Here is a 21,034-nt window from a genome sequence, read left to right as displayed (position 1 = left end):
TGGTGCCCCATTTAGTCCATCAAGTCCAATTTTTTCTAAAATATGAGCATATGTATACGATTATAGGAAAATCTTCCTTAGTACTACGCTGTCGCCGACGTGGTCATTTGAATTTGTTGCCATAAGCGAACGGTAAACATTATGTAGTAGTAGTGCTTTATGTCCAAAGTCCTCCCGACTAAAGTTTAATCTTTCTTTATTGGCGCACCGACAAATAAGCGGCGAGAACAAACAGTGAGGCGACTTAGTCGTGTTGCCCAAACACATTTTCTTAATTAAAACGCCGGTTGTTATAGCGACGCTCACGATAACGGCTAGCTGCGTGCGAGCGATAGCGTAGGACAGGGTTTGCTGTCCAAACTTTGGCCCGCGAGACCACTCATTGACTTTCTTTATCGGTTTTCAATGCCTAACATTGACAGTAACAGACGTCCAATCCATTTTGACGGAGGCGCTGAAAAAGAACAAGGTTAACGTCATAAAGACGAGGATGGACGTTCAATCGCGTGGTGTCCAAGCATTCATTCTGAGATAAATCTGTCACTAGTTGACGTCCAATCCATTTGAAGTAGACGGATGGCGACAAATGAACTAAAATGCCGGCCCTCCCACATCAAATGGATTGGACTATAGGAGAATAGCAGATGATTTCATGTTGTTTTTAATTGATTGATGATTAATGTCAATGCATTCACTTTGATGGGGATGTAGCCCCCACCAATGTTCCCTCTAAGCTGCACACGTGCGTAATTGGGCACTACTCTCGTCTTCTCTGCACACAGCAAATCATATGGAGCGCACAAAATAAAATCCGCATTTATTTATTTATTTTTAGCTGTGAGGCCGACGCGCGAACCACTCATCCACCGGGCCGCCCATTCATAGATGTTAATCATGACATTTTATTATTACTAAATCATTTATGTGTAGAAGACATACAACTGCTTATGGCTGGTGTGATACTGGTTTGTGCCCATAGCGACCAATGATGATGTTGCTCACACCGGTACTCAGTGTGCTCAGGGAGGTTGTCTTTCTGCCCAGACAAACAAAAAATTAGAGGGAACATTGGCCCCCACCAACATGGCCGCCTCGAGGCCATTTTGACGGGGGCGACTAGAGGTCTTTGGACGCCTCTCGTCGTCCATGGCAGCGATGAAGTGGACGCCTTACCGGGGAGTCATTGGAGTCGTTCTCTCTTCCTATTGGTGGAGATGGGAGCTCCCCGAAGACGCGTTGGTATAAATGGCGACGCGCGGCTGCAGTCGGCGCATGCGCCACGGCCAATCGCCGCTCTACTCCGCTCCGATCCTCGCGTGGACAAAAAAAAACAGGACCACTCGCCCCCCCAACTACGTCGCAACTTCAGCCTAGGTGAGTCAAAAGAATTAAAAAAAATATGTAATATAGTTTTTGGAGAAGAAGAGAAGATTATTTTTTTTTACAATGTGTGTGTGTTTTGTTTGTGGTTTTTTTTGTGTCTTAGTCGATGGCTTTCTGCCGCTGCGTGTGGATGTTGCTGGCCTGCGCGTGCTCGTGCGCGTGCGCGGCCACGCTCGCTGGGAGCGACTGTGGCGAGGAGTGCGCGCTCTGCCTGCTTGGACAGCGAGACGCTTTCTCCACTTTGGTAATCTTCCGATATTATTTGGCATATTAGCTGATGAATGGATTTTTTTGGAATCACAAAAGAGAAATATTTCATCTGTTTTTCACTGAAGGAATGGCAGTAAATATATTTTAAGATGTGTATTTTCATTTTTCATCTAAATTATAAGTGGAAAATAGAAAAAAAAATCGTTTTATTTAGTTTTTCAATTATTTTTTTATTAATAATAATACCATTTTTTAACATTCAAATTCAAAAGCCCTTATTGTCATCATACACAGCTGCGTATAACAAAATTGGTGGTGCTACTCCAAGCTTTTCCAAGTGTGTTTTCTCAGTAAAAAAAAAACATAAATAGTAGTATAAAAGTATAAAAAGTCACATCCCAGCTAGGTGAAAATAAATAACTACAAAAATGATGCATTTTTCATATATATCTTTATTTAAATTTAGGAAGTGGGCATCACATGATCTGAGTCAGCTCCCATCACCAACAAGGGCGCCAAATTGAATAATTGCGGCACAATTTTGATGTGTCCAAGATCAACGTATCGCTTAACAAGCGGCTGTCGAGCTTGATGACGTCAGACAAAATGATCAAAACGGTCGCTGTTCAAAAATAAAAGTATAAGATTCTTACAGAGTGCAAATGAGATGTGGTTCGGACCTCAAAGACTTGGGTTCAAATCTAGCTTCTCCTACTTTGCCCATCCGTTGAGCGTATATTTCTATTTTTTCCGTAGCCAAGTAACAATATTTCCGTTTCTGCTTTTGAATTGAAGTGCCGATTCAGCACGGTTGGGGGAGGAGTGGGGGGACGGGGGGGCTCCGGGTTAATGAAACAAGGATAGATTGAACGCCTCGCGTATGATTGAAAATCCCAGAAAGAAGAGGAAAAGGAATCGATTCCCATTAAAGCAGGACTGCCGGAGGTTGAATAACAAAATTGATTTTTTTAATATGCCATCAACAATTTGTGCCTTGATGATATCGGCCTGCGTGGATTTTTTTGACATCTCGGCTTTGTCATTCGGTTTTGAATGCCTGTAAAAGATTGATTTCTAGAGCCTTCCCCCCCAAGTTATTCACCGCCACCGACGTTAAATCCATTTCAACGGGGAGGGTCGGCGTTGAGCGACGATGTTGACGTCCGAGTCATTTAGACTGGGAGGGGTCGCTAAAGGCTCGTTCCTATTGGTCATAACATTATTGAAGGAAAATATTTTTGCACTTTACAGCTAAAAAAAGAAAAAGATCAACAGGTAGACAGTCAAAATATTGCATGAAAAACACACAAAAAACATCCAAAAGTGAAAGCAAAGTTTAAAAAAACCCAAGTCATAATACTTCAAACTTTTAGGATCAAGTGTACGCAAATCCATCTCTTAAAGATAAACGTATGGAACATAAAAGTTAAATATAACTAAACTGTGTTCCGTCACCTGCCACTAGATGGAGACAAAGCTACCGCGACAGGCTCGTTGGCTTGAAACGTCATAACGATCCGTTCCTTCATTTCCTTCCAGACGTGCTCGATCGAGTGCGACGGCGAGCCGGACGGCGAGAAGCTCCGCCTCTGCTGGGACGCCCTGACGGAGGAACCCGACCGCGTCCCTTTTGACGGCCAAGACGGGGACGCGACGGGCGGCGGGGACGCCGACTCGCCGGAACGCCAGCCGGTCAAGAAGTACGGCGGCTTCATGAAGCGTTACGGCGGCTTCATGTCTCGCCGCTCCCCGTCGTCGGACGATGCCGCCGCCGCCACCGCCGCCGCCGAACGGGAAGAAAAAATCCGCCTGGAGATTCTGAAGATCCTCAATACGGCGAGCCAAAGTGGCGAGCCCGCCGAAGGCCCGGCGGCCAAGCGCTACGGCGGCTTTTTGCGGCGTGCCGACGACGAGGGGGAGCTACGGGGCCGCCTGCTGGAGGCGGTCTTAGACCGCGGCCTGAGGAAGCGTTACGGGGGCTTCATGAGGCGCGTGGGCAGGCCCGAGTGGCTCCTGGACGGCGGCGGCGGCACCGGCAAGAGCGGCGGCGTGTCCAAGCGGGCCCGGGAGGACGGCCAGCAACAGAAGCGCTACGGCGGCTTCATGGACTAGCAGCCCTCCAAATTCAGACCCGCCGGTCCCTCGTTCCTCGTCCCTCGCTCCGCCTACTCTGTCGCTTTCGTCATGACGTGAAATATACGCATCGGGTCAAAATCCATGTCTGCCCGGTTGGAAGATATTATTTATTAAAACGCTGTGTCCATTGACGTGGCTGGCTTGCGTCCTCTGTCCTCGGTCCGATGCGACTTAGGTCGGCCATCTTTTACGATGCTTGGCCAAACGCAACTTAGTTCGGCCATCTTTTACAAGGCAAACTGGCAAACTAGCAGCCACCCGTGCGTGACCCTTGTGAGGATAAGCGGTTCAGAAAACGAAAACATTTCCTGATATGAACGTTAGCGTCTAAATGGATTGGACATTCATCGCAATGGAGATACCATTGAAATGGATTTGATGTATATAACAGTAGCAAAAAAACACAATAATCCTGAGCTATATTCCAAAAAAATTATCTATCTATATATTTATATTTACTCTAATGAAAGAAACTCCAGAACAAAGAGAAAATGTTCGAGGTAAATATAAAACTCAAGGAAATGAAAATCAAGAGAGCTCAATTGAACACATTTCCTTATTTCTTATAAAAATCAAAGTATAACGGGCTATATTATGAGAAATATTTCTTAGAATTTTTTTGTCACTTCCTGTCACTTCTAGGAATCCTTCTTTAGGAGGACCAAAATAATGACCAGCAATTTTGATTCACTTCTTGTTGATTTCCACTCACTTGCTATTATCCATGTGGCTTTTTCACCTTTTTGGGCTCGACGTCCAATCCATTTGGACTGGGAGGATCGTCATCGGCCGCCATTGACGACATGCTCAAATCCAACATGGGATTGCACCGATCCGCAAAAATGAACTTTCTGCCCTTTGTCGGCGTGAACGAGAAGCAAATGCTGTTGGACGTTCCCGACCGTTGAGCATCGTCTGACGAGCACCCCCGACCAGACCTGGTGAGCGCCATTACACGCTAGCTTGCTAGCTATCAAAAAAAGCAGCAGGGTGTCGAAATACATGATCGCATGCAACCAGTCTCTTTTTTTGTCAGAATAAATGCCCAAATTGAAGTGGTTTGACTAGCTTGGAATGAAGCCACTATATCAGACTTTTCCCTCTAAGGCCCAAATTAATGCAAATTAAAATCCTTCCACTTTTCTGGTACTCGGATGATTCGCCTAAAGACGTTTCGTCCGTCGGCAAAACGTCTTTAGGCGAATCATCCGGTCACGCACTTTTCTTAAATAGACCATCACAATTGGCTTTAAACAAGATCAGGTTTGAAAAATACATATCTATTTTTTGAAGTCAGAACTATTTGATAGACATCAAATTTAACTGGCAGCCATCGAACGCATGCGGTATTCATATAAAGCCATATTCACATGATCCATTTTAACAGGAGTAAAAATTGGGGATGTCCCGTCTGACCACGTTTACGTAAACATATTTTCCCACAAATCATTTTTACAATCGTGTTTTCTTTTTGCAAGTGCACCATGTTTGCACCTTGCACTAATTTAACTCACCTTACTAGTTTATCACTAATAGACATCCGATTCCATTTGAACTGGAAATGAACGAATGTAGCCGACTCTCCAACTCGAAATGAGTTGGAACTCTCGCAGCAATAATGGAAAGCAATGACTTGTTGTTCGTCTGTCGAAAAAGGCTCCCTCCCACCATTTATTTGATCACTCATCGACGTCAACAGCGGCCGATGAGTTCAAACGCAATACAGAAAAATCTATCCCATCTCCTAAGCCAGACCCTTGAAAACAGACTGAAGCAGGAAAGCAGGCACTCGTGCCAAATCAAACGTGAGCTCATCCAAAATTCAACAACAGGTACAAAACAGACACTCGAAAGGCACTCCACGCAGGAAGAAAGATCGTTGAGGCTGAAATTTCCCGACAGAAGAACGCAAACGCGAAGCACCCGTCGAGAGCTTTTGAGCCGAGAAGCGAAAACAAAGGCAGATGTAGGACGGTTAACATCGACAACAACAAAACAAGCAATCCTCTCTACTATATAAAGCACATTTGTTCTCACACAAGCGACAGGCGATTGTTTAAAAGGTGGTTTTATTGAAATAAATGCTCATTAAAGCTCTCGAAAACCAAAGCACGACAATGACATGACAACAGCGAAACACACAATTATTGTTCTGCACATGATTTATCTTTGTCTTACACTCCGCCCACACCTGGCCACGCCCCTGCAAAGGTCAGGGCCCAGGTGAGGGAAAATGAGGCTTAGGAAAAGTGGGGCAAGCGTTCTTTAGCACGCATTTAGGCCATCGTGGTGACAAGGCGTGTATTCTTGGGGACACAAAGAAAGCCAATCTTCCACTGAAAATGAACAGCCGTCAATCTATAGCGGCGCTTTTTTTGTGCAGCGTCATCATTTCAAAGCTTTTCCGGAGCCGCGGGTTGGTAATATTGGACTTGAGGTCTCTGAAAAGCTACTTTCCGGCATTGGCACATTTTTACAACAATAGATTAGATTTCTGGCCCCGCCCCTTCCAGGTGCACTTTCCCCAATATCAATTGTTTATTTTTTTCATCATTCTGTCAGCAGGAATCAAAATATATAGATCAGGGCAGATAAAACTCCAGCCCAGCGGCCTGCTATGTCGTTTTTATTGCCCCCCCACGTACAATTATGAAAGTGTAATAATTATGAAGAGTAATCATAACAACATACGGCCGTAAACGCCCCATGGCATTGTGAGCCTTGTAGCACTTCGCTCTAAAATAACCGGTTTAAAATTTTAAAAGTCAAAACTGCACTGGCCATTTCCCTGTGTGTATATGGCCACGTAAACCTATTTTACCTAAATATTTTTATTTTAGAATGAAAAAAAAAGTTTCCGAACACGTCACGTGACCTAACATTCCCCTCCCACGTGTGCTAGCATGCTAATTCGCGAAGACGTAACATCCTGAAGTTGTGGCAGTTTTATTCCTCGAGGCTACATAAACAAACAACGGACAAAGTCCGTGGGTCAGTCGCGGAGAGGACAAGTTTTCACGTTATACTCCAAAACGCAACGGTAGGCGGACATATTTGTTTGTTGTAAACTATTTATTCATATGTTTTGGGAATGTGACTAGCGGGGCAAGCGTAACCTAACGGGAAGTCGTTAAATCATTTTTGTCGTATCAATTTAACCCCGTTTGACTCGTAACAACGGCTAAACTCGTTGATATTCCAACAGTATTTGACTATTGGGTTCACTTTTTGAAAGCCCATGGGTTTTAACAAAATACCTTAGGAAAACAATGACTCGGTTTTACTTTTTGGCTCTCATTGACGGACATGGACGTCCAATTGGTTAGCTCGTTAGCCATTTCCTGTCTTGAATTGAAATAGTTTTTTAACTAGAATGCACACTCCAGGTTCAAACGAATTGGACTTTTTTAAAGTCATGTTATAATTCATTGACTGTCATTGACGGCAATTGACGTCCAATCCATTTGAAGTAGTAGCCCCCATTTCAAATGGTTGGACGTCTACTATAGTGACAAACTCATTTCAATTGACAGCGAAAGAATGAAAAAGCCACATTCTGGCGTAGCTGTTGCTTCCTGATTATTATTATTATTTGTTAAGACCTGTAAATATGCCATTGTATGAATCCAATCGACTAAAAATGCGTTTATTCCCTGCCAACCCTCCTACTTTACATTCACTGGACCTTTACTAATGACAAACCAATTAAAATTAATGTAAAAAAGCTGCCTAATTGGACATCTAACAGAGTTGAAAATGAATTTACCATTGTGTATTTTGCTGTCTCCCCCCTATCTTTGAATCTTAGGTGTTTCTATTCTATTGATGCCTCCGCATGACTGAAGAATGATTTTTTTCCTGGAAACCCTGCAAGTCCTCTTGTTGTCCATCTGGTACAACGTGGAAGCCTTGATTTACTGCGTCATCCCCAAAAGAAGGAAGAATGTCTCCGGCGAGGTGGTCCTGATCACCGGGGCGGGCGGCGGAATCGGCCGCCTGATGGCCCTGGAGTTTGCCGCTCTCGGCACCACCGTGGTCTTGTGGGACATCAACCAGGAAGGCGTCAAAGAAACGGCTCGACTGGCCAAGGAGAACGGAGCCGTGCGAGTTCACCACTATCTTTGTGATTGTAGTGACAAAAACGATGTTTACAGGGTGGCTGACCTGGTAAGAAAAGTACTCGTACCTGTCGCTTTTAAAATGCGTTACATTTCGAATGACAATGCCCTTTTAAATATATTTTTCAGGAATAAATGACAGTCCAATATAGAATTGTCCATCTTCTTGGACATGGAAAGTGTTTTTTTAATTTATTTTTTATGTTTTTGCCTAAAGGTTTTATTTAAGGATGACTCAGTGCTGATTTTTCCCTTTTTAATTAAAAAAAAATATTTTAAAGATTTTTTGGACACTTTTAATTAGGGATGTCAAAGTATGGATTTTTTTTTTCGTTTATATTTTAAAGATCATGTCTCATTTTTGTTTTCTTTTTATAGATGTTTTGCCAGGCTGCGACTTTCTAGTTTTAATGTACTAATTTCATTGTGTCAGAGAGATATGAAAAAACAAGGAATAGTGATAAAAGAATACAATCATGAAATATATATGCTATTTAATGCAAGTAGCATTCCTATGTACTAATACAGGAGTGCACAAATAAGGTCCAATCATGTCAATTTTAGCTCGGAATTGGGTAAAAATTGTATTTTTTTTAAAACTTCTATTTAAAAAAATTAATTAAAAAAAAATTGTTAGTAATGAGTAACGGAAGCAATTATAATTTACAGACCAGGTCAAATTTTTATATATATTTTTTAATTCAAGGGCCACAAAGCAACAAGGTTTTTAGGTACGTATACCTAGTAATAAAGTCGAGTTTGTACATATGAAATTGAAGAGACTATAGCGCATAATTTTCCCCCTTTTGGGCCCATGACGAGCCGCGTGACACGCGGTCAAGGCGGACGGGTAACACCTCGCGGCCCTTTCCAGACTTTCACTCAGAACTGTCATCTGCGTCAAGGAAGAGTAGAAGATTTTATGCAACGTTGTCTGTCCTTCCCCGCAGGTCAAACGGGAGGTGGGCGACGTGGCCATTTTAGTCAACAACGCCGGCATCGTGACGGGAAAAAAGTTCATGGACGCTCCCGACTCCCTCATCGAAAAGACAATGGAGGTCAACACTATGGCGCACTTCTGGGTCAGTATGCACTTTGATTCAGTTCTGGGGAGGACTTTAAACTGTTTTTCTTCAAGGGATGCAAGGGCCTACTTGAAATCCTTCCAGTTTTATCTGTTAAATAGGCGATTGGAATCGGGCAACAAAAACAAAACATCGGCTTTATAACGTATTTCGATGATGGCAGCTATAGACGTCCAATTTTGAACGAGAGGTCTCGTTTAATGCGAGCCCTCCAGTCAAAATAGATTGTTTTTTCACCGTCAATGGCAGTAAGACATGATGAGTCAAATGGATTGATTGCCTATCACTGTCTAATTAAAATAATTTAGGGCCGAAACCCACAAAATAATCAAAACAATATTCCAGACTATATATATTCTATTTGTATTTACACAACTGAAACAATTGTACAGTTGACCCTTAACCTAAAGAGGTGGTGGCCTGTTTAGGTGACGAGTTCCAGCTAGTTGTAAAGCTTAAAAATGCAACGACGGCTGGATTTAAGGTTCTTGTGTGGGCCAAATGAAGCCATATTTTTATCGTTTGCTGCCGGCTATGAAAAACGGGGCTGCGGGCCCAAGTTCGAACAAGCCTGGTTCATTTAGCGTCATTGTGGATCTGTCCAAAAAGAAATGCTAACCTTGCATGCCCATTTCCTCCAATAGACTTACAAGGCCTTCCTTCCCGCCATGATTGCAAATAATCACGGCCATCTCGTCAGCATTGCCAGCTCGGCGGGACTCATCGGTGTCAACGGATTGGCAGGTACCCGCTCGCTGCTCCATTTTTTACACTTGGTGTTCTTTTTATGAAATGCGGATCGTGTTTTATAAGCCTGGCGGCCTGCCCGTTCATCGGCGTGCTTGTCATTCATACCGCTATTTGGAAATTCCTTCTTGCAAAATTTCGACGAATACTTTTCCCCGTCATAGCATTTGCACATGGTTTGTTTGCGTTCGCTTTTAAGCAGAGTCTCGTTCCATTGGCCACGTTAGTCACATGTACATCTGGTATTCCTAAGCATTTTCTTGAGGCGTTTTTGTTGTTGTTTTTTTGGATGCATTCTTGCTTCGTATCTAAACAAGAACAGACAGGTACTGACCGCACTACTTGGCTTGTCAAATTTGCCCCCTTTTTGGCAGATCGGAGTCAAAATACCTTAAGTAAAGTCAGGCCAGTAATAAAAAAATTCCTAAATATGCATTAGCCAATGAGGCCATTGTTAGAATAAGAGTATAGTTTCAAATTCCATGCTTCAATTGATAATTTTTTTCCCAAAATATGCATTAGCCAATGAGGCTAATGTTAGAATAAGAGTATAGTTTCAAATTCCATGCTTCAATTGATACATTTTTTCCAAAATATGCATTAGCCTTTCAAATTCCATGCTTCAATTGATATTTTTTTCCCAAAATATGCATTAGCCAATGAGGCTAATGTTAGAATAAGAGTATACTTTCAAATTCCATGATTCAATTGATAAAATTTCTCCAAAATATGCATTAGCCAATGATGCTAATGTTAGAATAAGAGAGTAGAGTTTCAAATTCCATGCTTCAACTTGAGCATTTAGTCATTTTTTTAGTAATAATTAGTAAACATGCCTGTGCCCTGAGTGTACTTTTGTACCACCAGTTTTCAGGAAGAAATCCCAGACCGCCTAAAGGAATATTTATTTAAAAAACAACAACATAATTGATGTGAAAGGCTTTGTAAATGCCACCTAAAGTTGGTTAATCACGGCAACCGCACACAATCTCTCGTTTTGCACTTTGCCCCCATTTTTCCGATAATTGTTCAGATCGACGTTGCCATCGAATTTACCCTTTGACCGCCCCGGGATTCCATGATCTGACTTTTCAATGACTCCTCACGCCATAACCAAGTCCAATTTAGTCAACGCGACAGCGTTGGGCTTTGTTTGTTTTTTAATGGACAAAGGACAGTCACTAAGCAAATTTACAACCCCCATTTTTATTTTGTAAACACAGATGTCCGTGCGGAAGCTCGCTCGTTACTGTTGGATTTCATCAAACAACAAAACGTTGGCGTCGTAAACTTGCGCATCTGTTCGACATCTCGGTTGAAATTGAACCAACATTTGATCTGAAATGATTGTTTTGGTTTCAATGCTCCTTTGTGGGGCCGTCAGGACTTCATTTGAATTCGCTAAATATTTTTGGGTGTTGCTTGTTGTGCTGCGTTTTGAACTTGTACGGTACAAACTCGTGTTCTTCGGGGGCCATTTTCCCACTTTAAGTTTTTGGATTCCATGATAAAACCCACAAGAACTTGTCTACATAGTCTATTTAGTTCGATTTAAGGATGTGACTTTTGCTGGGACTTTTGCCCCTAATATCATTTAATTCCCGTGCAAATATTGGCAATGGCGGCACATCAACTCCCCGTCCTTTGCAGACTACTGCGCCAGCAAGTTTGCGGCCGTGGGTTTCGCCGAATCGGTGGGACTGGAACTCCTGGCGACCGGCAAAGACGGCATCAAGACCACCATCGTTTGTCCCTACTTCATTAACACCGGCATGTTCGACGGATGTCAAACCAAGTAGGTGCCCTTGCGCTCCCCGACGCCGTCTTCCTTTCAAACCGCCAGGTCAGGGGGCGGTAACCTAAGGCTCACGAGCCAGATGCGGCTCTTTCCATGGGCACATATGCTACCTGTAAGGTGAAACGTGGAAGCCGCTGGCGAGAGAGCCGAGTCCCGAACGGACCGATAAAAGCCTCGCAATAGCACGTCAAAATGCCGCCGCCGTGCTGGCCAATGAGAGCCTCATAATTTACATGGCTTGCTTGCGGCATAACAATGTTATTGAAAGATTTTGGATACTTATTGTACTTTAAAAGTGTTTAAATGACAAAAAAAGAACCCATTTATTTTAACTTTTAAATTGCGGGTATGGTTCTGCATGAATTACACATTTAAAAATAGGAATTGTTTGTTTAGTTCTCTCTGGTCAAAAAAGTTACCAACCTTTTTTGAAAATGCTCTCGGCACAAAATGGCCGTCGGGTCAGCTTAATGTTCCAAAAGACAATTAGGATCAATATTGTGGCGCGTACGTCTTTCCCGTGGTGAAATGGAGCCGCTTAGGAAATGGACTTTAAACATTGTACGGGCTGAGAAATAATGTTTTGCAGCAAATGATGTGACGGCTCCAAATACACTTGAATGAAAGTTAATTATTTTCAAATATGGACTTGAGTAAAAACTGCAGGACCTTATCAAGCATTTGATACCAAAGAAATAAAAAGACTCAACATTGGACAGAAAAAAATGACAATTAGTGCTAGGTAGAAATCTGCTTGTGAAGTAATCACTGTATTTTTTGTGCATTGATTATTCATATTTAACAAATTAGAAAAAAATGAGCGTATTCTAATCACGACTGGCGTTGAAACCTTCAAAGTGGCTTTAAACGACACAAAACCTTTGCCAGAGTACACTTTTCCCATCAGCCGGATTTTAATGTTGCAGGTAGCTACTAAAAAAAAATCTCCATTTTATTGTAAAAGGGGGACTTTTTATATCGACGGAACAGGCGCTGTTTAAAAAGCCACCGCACTGTTCTGACATTTAATCCACTTGACAAAAGTGCCAACACGTCATACTTCACGTTGCCCCCGGAGCCCAAATACCTGTCGTAAAAAAACAGCAGCTGGCGGAAGACGTCACCGGGAACGCCCGGCGTCCGTCAGACTTCCCCCGAGGCGCCTTTTTATGGCGGCAACCCACTTGTCGCTTTGTGTTTGGAGTTTGCTTCACAAAGGAAAAACTGCCAAAATAAGCCCCCACTCAACACTAAAAATCCTGTTCAAAATAATCCGTGGCCAAACTCTTGAGCTGACTGACTAATACATGTTGCATTCCGTGCTCTCGTGTGTGTGTTTTAAACTTGATTTTCAATGTTAGATATGCTATAATGTGTCATCATAACGCCATAGGTTCATCCATATGCTCCAGCCAATAATCCTTGGGTCAAAGTGGCGGCCCGGGGGCCAAATCTGGCCCGCCGCATCATTTTGTGTGGCCCGGGAAAGTAAATCATGAGTGCCAATTTTCTGTTTTAGGATCAAATTCAAATGAAGAGTATAGATGTATATGAAATTTCCTGATTTTACCCCCTTTTAAAACAATAATTGTCATTTTTAATGCATTTTTTCTGTGTTTTTAGTTCAAAATTCATTTTATAAAATCTAAAAATATATATAAAAAAAGCTAAAATAAACATTGTTTTAGATCTATAAAAAACCTGATTATTCAGGGATTTTAATCCAGTTCTTTTAATCCATTTATAAATAAAAAAAATCTAAATTTTATATCTAAAATGGTCCGGCCCACGTGAAATCGAGTTGACGTTAAAGCGGCCCGCAAACCAACCAGAGTCTAACACCCTTGCAATAATCAATACATGGATTTAAAATGTTAAATAAAGGAACCAACAGGTTAATAGCAAAATGCTCCACTAGAATAGTCTCAACTCATTGGCTGCCATTGACGATGCAGGATGTCCAATCCAATGGGTTAATAAATACGATAGGAATTATTCTTATTTTTTATCTAATCGTGAGCCCCTTTGTCACATATCCCATCATGGCTAGCCCTCCCAGTCAATATGGATTTGACATATATTGCTAGTTTCAAGTGTTTCAATATCAATGACCTTCTTTGGCTAACTACCACAACACATGATTTGCCCCTAGCCTCCCAAAATGTGTCATTTTCCACTCCTCTACTACTTTTATCGGTTACTTTTGTACGCGAAAGCTATCGATTCGGCCCCAGTGACGTTTTGTCACCCCCGTTCCAGATGGCCCCGAATGCTGCCCATCCTGGATCCAAATGACGTGGCCAAGAGGATCATCCACGCCATCCTGACGGACCAGGTCTTTCTTCTCATGCCCAAGACCATGTACCTGATTACTGCGCTCAAGAAGTTAGTCTCTACCTTTTTATATCACATTCATCATTTGCGTTTTTTTTTTTAAAGAACACTTATGATTTTTTTGTTTAGTTTACCAATCTAGTTAACCTAAACAGATGGCAAGAACAAGGTCTAGTTTCCCCAAAATTAGAGGATAAAATTCGAGCAGGTCCGATACCAGTTTTGGTTTTGACAGTTTAGCGTACTATTAGCCTAGCGTTTTTGGAATGTGTGGGGCTAACTGCGCGTGAGTGTCCACTTTCCAGCGCTCGGCCATTTTCTTTTCCGGCGATTGATTCCGACGGGATCCAAAATAGCCGCGTTGCCGCCCTCTGCCGAGCGCCGTTTTCGCATTTTGTCATTTTCCCCCATTTGAAGTCTCTCTCCCCCACTCAAAAAAAATGGTGGCGCTTTTCAGCCACGATAATGGATGACTCGTTGAACCCGTTCGGAAACACCGCCAGCACGCGCGGCTGTAATTGGCGGCGTAATGGCGACCCTACACGCCAAATTGCTCCGTCGTCGATGCGCAAAAAGGGGGTTTGCGGGGGAGCCCATTTTCAACAATGTCCGTCCGTGCGCCTTCAAGTTGTACTCTTGCAAAACACAAAACTCATTGGCTGACATGGACGGCTATAGAAGTCCAATCCATGGAAGGAAGGTCGACTTGTGTTGAACTCATTTGAATTCAGTATTTTTTGATCCACTTCGTTTAAAGTGGGAGGGTTTATCCATTTTTTTATTTTATTTTTTACACCGTTTTACAGATGAGGAAGAAAATAAGGCAGCCAGGATTCTGATCAATGTTCCCTCTAAGCTGCGCGCGTGCGCAATTGCGCACTACTCTCGTCTTCTCTGCGCACGATAAATCATATGGAGCGCACAAAATAAAATCCTTTTTTTTAGTTTTATTTGTTTTTGCTGTGAGGCCGACGCGCGAACCACTTATCCGCCGGGCTGCCCATTCATAGATATTAATCATTACATTTTATTATTACTAAATCATTTATGTGTAGTAGACATGTGATACTGGTGTGTGCCCATAGCGAGCAATGATGATGTTGCTCACACCGGTCGGTACTCAGTGTGCTCAGGGAGCTTGTCTTTCTGCCCAGACAAACAAAAAAATAGAGGGAACATTGATTCTGACTATTTATTTTTTGACAGAATTCACTTAATTCTCAGAATTCATTACTGACCCATTACAATAATCCAATCTACAAAAAAAAAACCGTTAGTACGCTGTCACCCTCCCAGCTCAAATGGATTGGACGTCTACGCGTAAGCGACACATTTCAAACTTAGCAGACGGATGATTGGACATTTATTTATATTTTTTTTCGTGACCGGATGATTCGCCTAAAGACGTTTCGCCGACGGACGTTTGACAGACGGACAGGTCGCCGAACGGACGTTCGGCGACCTGTCCGTCTGTCAAACGTCCGTCGGCGAAACGTCTTTAGGCGAATCATCCGAGTACCTATTTTTTTTTTTCCACAAGACCATATCTCGTCAGAAAGTCATTTCTCTTATTTTGTGACCGTTTGAAAATAGGACGATAGAATTTCTCATTTAAATTCCTCATCCAATTTGAAACAAAGCGGCACTTTTATTGGATTATTCATTGGAGTGCGCTTCACTTGATCAGCATATCACATTGCTTATTTTAATACATTTTTAATGATACCAACTCTTAGAAAGTTGCTAACTTCTGAGTGGATTAAATTCTGTCAACTATTGAGCAGATTTAAAGTTGCTTAACTATTGATTTTTTTTTTAATCGTGTTAGACTCCCTTCCTTCACGCATCCTCTCTTTGATACTCATTGATTAGCACTAGCGCAACAAACGAATTCTGACACTTTTTGTACTGTAAAAGTGCTGAAAGTCCACCCATTTGCATGTATTTTTTTGTGAATGTGTCCTCCAAGGAACTCGATTTAAAAATGTGAATCGTTTGGGGCTCTCCCCGTCCCCCCAAAGTTTGCGGAGCCCCGCCTGAAACGTAGCTCAAGACATTTCTCTTTTCTCCTGGGCTCCCAACGTGCATCTTTTTCAGCGTGGCACAGTGGAAGGCGGCCTGGCTTCTATCCTTGTACCTGGGATTTTCACTGGAAGTAGACGGCCGCGCTAAGGGACGTTAGCTCGTCGGGCCACGCCCACTAGCCATCAACTCATGTACTGTATTCCCAGCCGACCCACGAAAAAGCCATTAAAAGATACTTGGCAATACTTGGGTGCTCGTGATGGACTTTAAAGCGTACATAAAGGCACATTACCGCTTTAGATGTCGTCACATGGTTTTATTTTTGGAATTTCTCTATGGGATGGGGAATTTTGTGCACTTTCGTACTCGGGGTAAAACGATATGGAGGAAAATAATCAAATTACCGTATTTTCACGACTATAAGGCGCACTGAAAAGTCTTAAATTTTCTCCAAAATAGACAGGGCGCCTTATAATCCAGTGTGCTTTATATATGAAAAAATAAATAAAATGTGTTATTCATTGAGGGTGCGCCTTATAGTCGTGAAAATACGGTAATAGTCGCAATCAAGAAAAAGAAAAGGAGGCTAATCAATAAAATGTATTAAAAACAAACCATTTCATTTGTAGCTGTAGTTTTCATTGTAATTTGTTTTTTTTTTTTTACCAAGACTATTATTTTATGTACTGCAAAGTATATTTAAGTATTTGACTGCCGTCGACGGCACTAGACGTCCAATCCATTTAGCGAACGAATGCCACCCTCCCACTCCAAATAGGTCGGACAGCTACTCCCGATGCACTCTTTCAAATTCACAGCAGGAATGATTGGGGGCCACGTGATTGGTCGTCCATCAGAAAAATCTAGTTCACAATCAAAAGGACACAAAAGGGGTTCTTCTGAAACTATATGGAAGTCAAATGACAGTAATACAAAATACATTCTTCTTTTTTTTTTATCTTGGGTTTTCTCAGAAGCTCTTTGTGATTCCCGCCACTGAAATCCCAGCGGATTTGACCATTTTTTCCCTTTGGGTTTGAAAGCGGTCTGTTTTTTTGCCGCGTGAGAGCCCTTCATTTGTTTACCTCTTTCTCTTCATACTCGTTTGGCACGCTTCTTTCATCAAGTGTTGTCATTGACTTCACATTTACATTCACACAACTTGGGGAAAAAGTGGAGGGGAAAAACAAGTAAAGAATCCAGACATCATTCAAACTTTAAAATGGTTAAAAAATATTATGTAAGAACGTATAAAATGACTATATTTGGACACAAATGCATCCATAAAAGTGGAAAAATTAAAGAAATTAGATTGTGATGGGTCTCCTGGTCTCAACTGCCTTGGCCCCGCCCACAAAAAATAACCCTCAGAATGAGGTGGTGATTTTTACAGTCTGTTAGCTAGCATGCTATCCGTGCGTGGCATGTTGTCGTTTGACCGTTAAGTCAACATGTACTTGCTAGCACCGTGTTAAAAATCAAGGAATTATTTATTGTGAATTCCGGTTAGGAATTGCTAACAATAATATTGAACTTCACACTTAATATTGAACTCGTCGGCTGCCATCGACGGCAACGGATTTCCGGAAAGAAAGCCAACTATGGAATGGTCTTTCCCAGTGTGAATACGCCTTCTGATAGGTGTATATTTCACCAGGTTATTTTAATTTTAGAACTTGAAAGCATTATCATTCCTAAAAAAAGACTTCCCAATGAATGCAGCTGTTAAAATCGTTCCAATATTTATCCGTGTTGAGGTAGTTTTTCTGTTCAATTCAATCTGGAGAGAGTTCCCTTTTTGCCTTGTTCTTGTTTTTTTGGTTTTTTTTGGGGGGGGGTCCATTTGTCTGAGGACGGAGCCATTATTGTATATTGTTGGAAAGCTTTCTTCTCGGGAAGGCGCCTGCCACAAATGGATGGAGTGCCTCGCCTGTCACCTCTGTTAATTTCACATAAAAGCTTTTGTATTTAGGCTTCTAATGCCTCGTCGTATTAACCGTCATTGTCTTTCTTGGCTTTGAAGGAAGTCATTGTTAGTCAGAGAATGTCACTCAGCCCAAAGCTGTCCTCGTTTGCTTTCGTTCTTTCGTTCTTTCCTCAGCAGAAAAAAGAAAACAAACTATTTTCAAATCTATTTATTTATTTATGCGCTGACGCTAAACTTGTCGGAGTCACGGGGTCATTCTGATATATGATATGAAAGTTCTGCGAGATTTCGCCAGGCAAAAGGGATTGGATGTGCATTGCCGTCAATGGCAACCCTCTTGTTGTAGATTTCTTTAAGTCGCCTGACTACTCAATATTTTTTCCTAGATTAAATATTTGGGGATCACTACTATTTTATTCTTTTACATTCATTTGTTGATTTTTCCATACCGCTCACAAAGTTGGCGGGGGTGCCGGAGCTCATCCCAGCCAACTATTGAATTGAATGAAATGCTTTTATTGTCATTAAACAAGTATAATGAGATCTAAAGCTTCACCATGAAGTGCACAAATAATGACAAACAAACAGGCAAATAAATCATTGATAAAAAAGAACAATAAATAATCACTAAATAAGTGATAAATGATTGAATGATAAACTGCTTACTGGCCAATCAGAGTGCACACGGAGACCAACAGCCACAGCTAGGAGCTATTTAGCCTAGCTAAAATTAGCCTAGCTAAAACTAGCCTAGCTAAAATAAGCCTAGCTAAAATTAGCCTAGCTAAAATTAGCCTAGCTAAAATTAGCCTAGCTAAAATTAGCCTAGCTAGCACGTTTTAGGGCTGTGGGGGGAAACCAGAGTACCCGGAAAAAAACCACACAGGCAACACGTAAACTCCACCCAGAAGGTGGGGCTCTACCGGGGATCCAAATTTTGAAGAACTGTGAGGCGGAAGACCCAAACACTTAACCACCGGGCCCTCCTGTTATTTTCATCATTTTATTTCTTCTTGTATGTCCATATTTGTTCTGATTTTGACATCTATTTTTTATTAATGTTATTTTTTGCTACTTCCCCATGCAGCATCCTCCCCATGAAGCAAGGCATTCTGCTGGGGCACTACTTGGGAGCCTTCAATCTGATGGACACTTTTAAAGGAAGAAACAGAAAGCGGGATTAAGGACAGAAGATACGGTAAAAAAGAAAAGAAATTAAATCAACTTGACGGCTGCCATCGACGAAAACGGGCCAATTTGGACGCCCGTTGCCGTCAATGGTGGCCAACGCGTTGGCTCTTACATTTTAGGGAGCTTTTCCCTATGGCGATAAAAATATTTACGCATGTATTCATCAAAATTTCCATGATATATTGGATTTCATAACCTCAATAATTTATCTATTGAGTGGTTTAAATGTTTTATATTAGTAAGTTGAAATGTACATTTGGTTAAATTGTGTCATTTCAAGATAAACGCTAATGTTCAGGGACTTTTATTAAGGCGTTGCCTGCCATTGGCGGTGATAGATGCCCAATTATGTGCTGTCCAATCACTGGCGTGAATTTTAAATGAGTTTGTGTACACACAAAATGTGGATTTTTTGGGTATATTTACCACTTTTTAATTTAAAAAAAATCATAAATCTCAGTTAGCTTTTAATCTTTTTTTTTAATCCAGTCCATTTGAAGTGGCAGGACGGGAGCGAATAAATGTCATTTTATTTGCTGCCATCCCTCCCATTTCAAATGGATTGGACGTCTGTCACCGCCAATGGCAACCACTAAGTAGACGCTTTGACAGAGATAAAATACTTTTGAAAAAAATGTTTTAAGAAACAATTTGGGTAGGATTTATATTGAATGTCATTGACTTTGAATGGAACGTTGCCCCTGGCAAGATGGCCGCCGCCCCACGGCGGCCATCTTGCCAGGGGCCAGGACCAAAGCACTTAAGGTACTATTTCCACTATTTTGCATTATTTTCAGCTTCGCGAGAATTCCCATCATTTCAAACACGTCCGCTCATATTCACGTCTTGATAAGCTGATACTTTTAATACCACTCAAACTTTTGCGATGTCTTTTGAAAAATCAAGTATGATTTTTTTTTTTTACGTTGTCAGCTATTTTTAATTTAATGACTCAGGTGTTGGTGCAATATGACTAAAAAAATGATATATGACGGATTATGCAAATGTACAAATGCCTTTTAAAGATGCAATTTTGCTTCAATAAATACTTTGAATGGATTTTCTACTGTTTTTTTTTATTTTCCAGCTTAGCGTTATGACGTTTTTTTTGTACTTTAAAAAGAAATCCACAAATTCGTAAGATGAACAAGTGAAATATTTTCCCGTCTGGAAATGGACAAGTTAGCGGACGCTAGGGAAAAGGGTGGTAAACGCTCCCGTGATAACGCCGACAAACAATACTTTCGACACTTGATTATCCCGCGCCGTTGTCAAATAAGCAAAGTCGTAAAAGCAATTACGGAACAGATGGCCGCTTCCCGTGAGTAGCTGCCGCAGTATTTCACTCGTGTATTAACCACGGCCGACTGAGTCGACGGCAGCCGCGCCGACGGGGTGACGGGGTGACGGGGGCTGGGGGGCGACTGGGGGTAGACCTAAGCGCGTTGGGGGGAAAAGGCGGACATTTTGGGTCTCCCTAACTGAGTCCAATAAACATCCGGCGTGTTACGATTCTTGGCTGGATCGGAAAATGTTCCGAAACAAACGACGTCTGTCATTCTCTGACCAACTAACACGGCGGTCGGCAACTTTTTTAACGGAGGGAGCCATAAATAATTCATATTGTTCAAATGTTATTATTGCTTGAGAGCCACCCTCACAATTTAAAAGTAGAAATACATCAACATGTCCGCCTTTTTTTCTCCATAATTTCACCACTTTTAAAGTAAAACACGGATACAAATATTTTACACTTCCTAATCCATGAGATTATGCATCCAGAAGAGTCTACCCAAAAAAAATATATTAAAAAGGCGTTAGAGGTAGTATCAACGTCTCAGTGTTTGTCCACATTCATGCATATTTATATGCGACCATATCGATTTTTTTCCTTGTACTTTACTATTCCTCCAATGCTTTTTGGCACTTATTGGTTAACAAGTCAATCCAATATGTTATCCTCTTTTTCCTGGCTTTGAAACCGTAGATTTTAATAAGTTGGAATGAGTGAAATTCTAGTCCAATGAAAGAATTTCAGCCACCGCACGTTCCGACCGACAAGGGAATGCCAAAGTATAGA

General features: G+C 41.7%; 2 protein-coding genes across 3 annotated transcripts; both read left to right on the top strand.

The window, feature by feature from the left end:
• The first annotated feature begins 1,094 nt into the window (after window positions 1–1,094).
• On the top strand, window positions 1,095–3,860 carry penka (proenkephalin a). The gene is made up of 3 exons (XM_077615781.1): window positions 1,095–1,374; window positions 1,487–1,627; window positions 3,133–3,860. The coding sequence occupies exons 2-3, from the start codon at window positions 1,490–1,492 to the stop codon at window positions 3,703–3,705; spliced, it is 711 nt and encodes a 236-aa protein (XP_077471907.1). The 5' UTR covers window positions 1,095–1,374; window positions 1,487–1,489; the 3' UTR covers window positions 3,706–3,860.
• Window positions 3,861–6,602: 2,742 nt separating this feature from the next.
• Window positions 6,603–20,013, top strand: sdr16c5a (short chain dehydrogenase/reductase family 16C, member 5a). 2 transcript variants are annotated; one of them, XM_077616104.1, is made up of 7 exons: window positions 6,603–6,769; window positions 7,538–7,896; window positions 8,798–8,929; window positions 9,577–9,676; window positions 11,330–11,474; window positions 13,737–13,862; window positions 18,851–20,013. In XM_077616104.1, the coding sequence occupies exons 2-7, from the start codon at window positions 7,576–7,578 to the stop codon at window positions 18,945–18,947; spliced, it is 921 nt and encodes a 306-aa protein (XP_077472230.1). In that variant the 5' UTR covers window positions 6,603–6,769; window positions 7,538–7,575; the 3' UTR covers window positions 18,948–20,013. The 2 variants fall into 2 exon arrangements, with proteins under 2 accessions (XP_077472230.1, XP_077472231.1); XM_077616105.1 differs by lacking the exon at window positions 18,851–20,013 and adding an exon at window positions 15,909–16,135.
• Window positions 20,014–21,034: the final 1,021 nt, after the last annotated feature.

The sequence above is a fragment of the Stigmatopora argus genome, chromosome 12 (genome assembly GCF_051989625.1).
Source record: "Stigmatopora argus isolate UIUO_Sarg chromosome 12, RoL_Sarg_1.0, whole genome shotgun sequence".
NCBI lineage: Eukaryota > Metazoa > Chordata > Actinopteri > Syngnathiformes > Syngnathidae > Stigmatopora > Stigmatopora argus.
The sequence above is the reverse complement of the archived record's forward strand: the minus strand, read 5'-3'. Positions and strand labels throughout refer to the sequence as shown.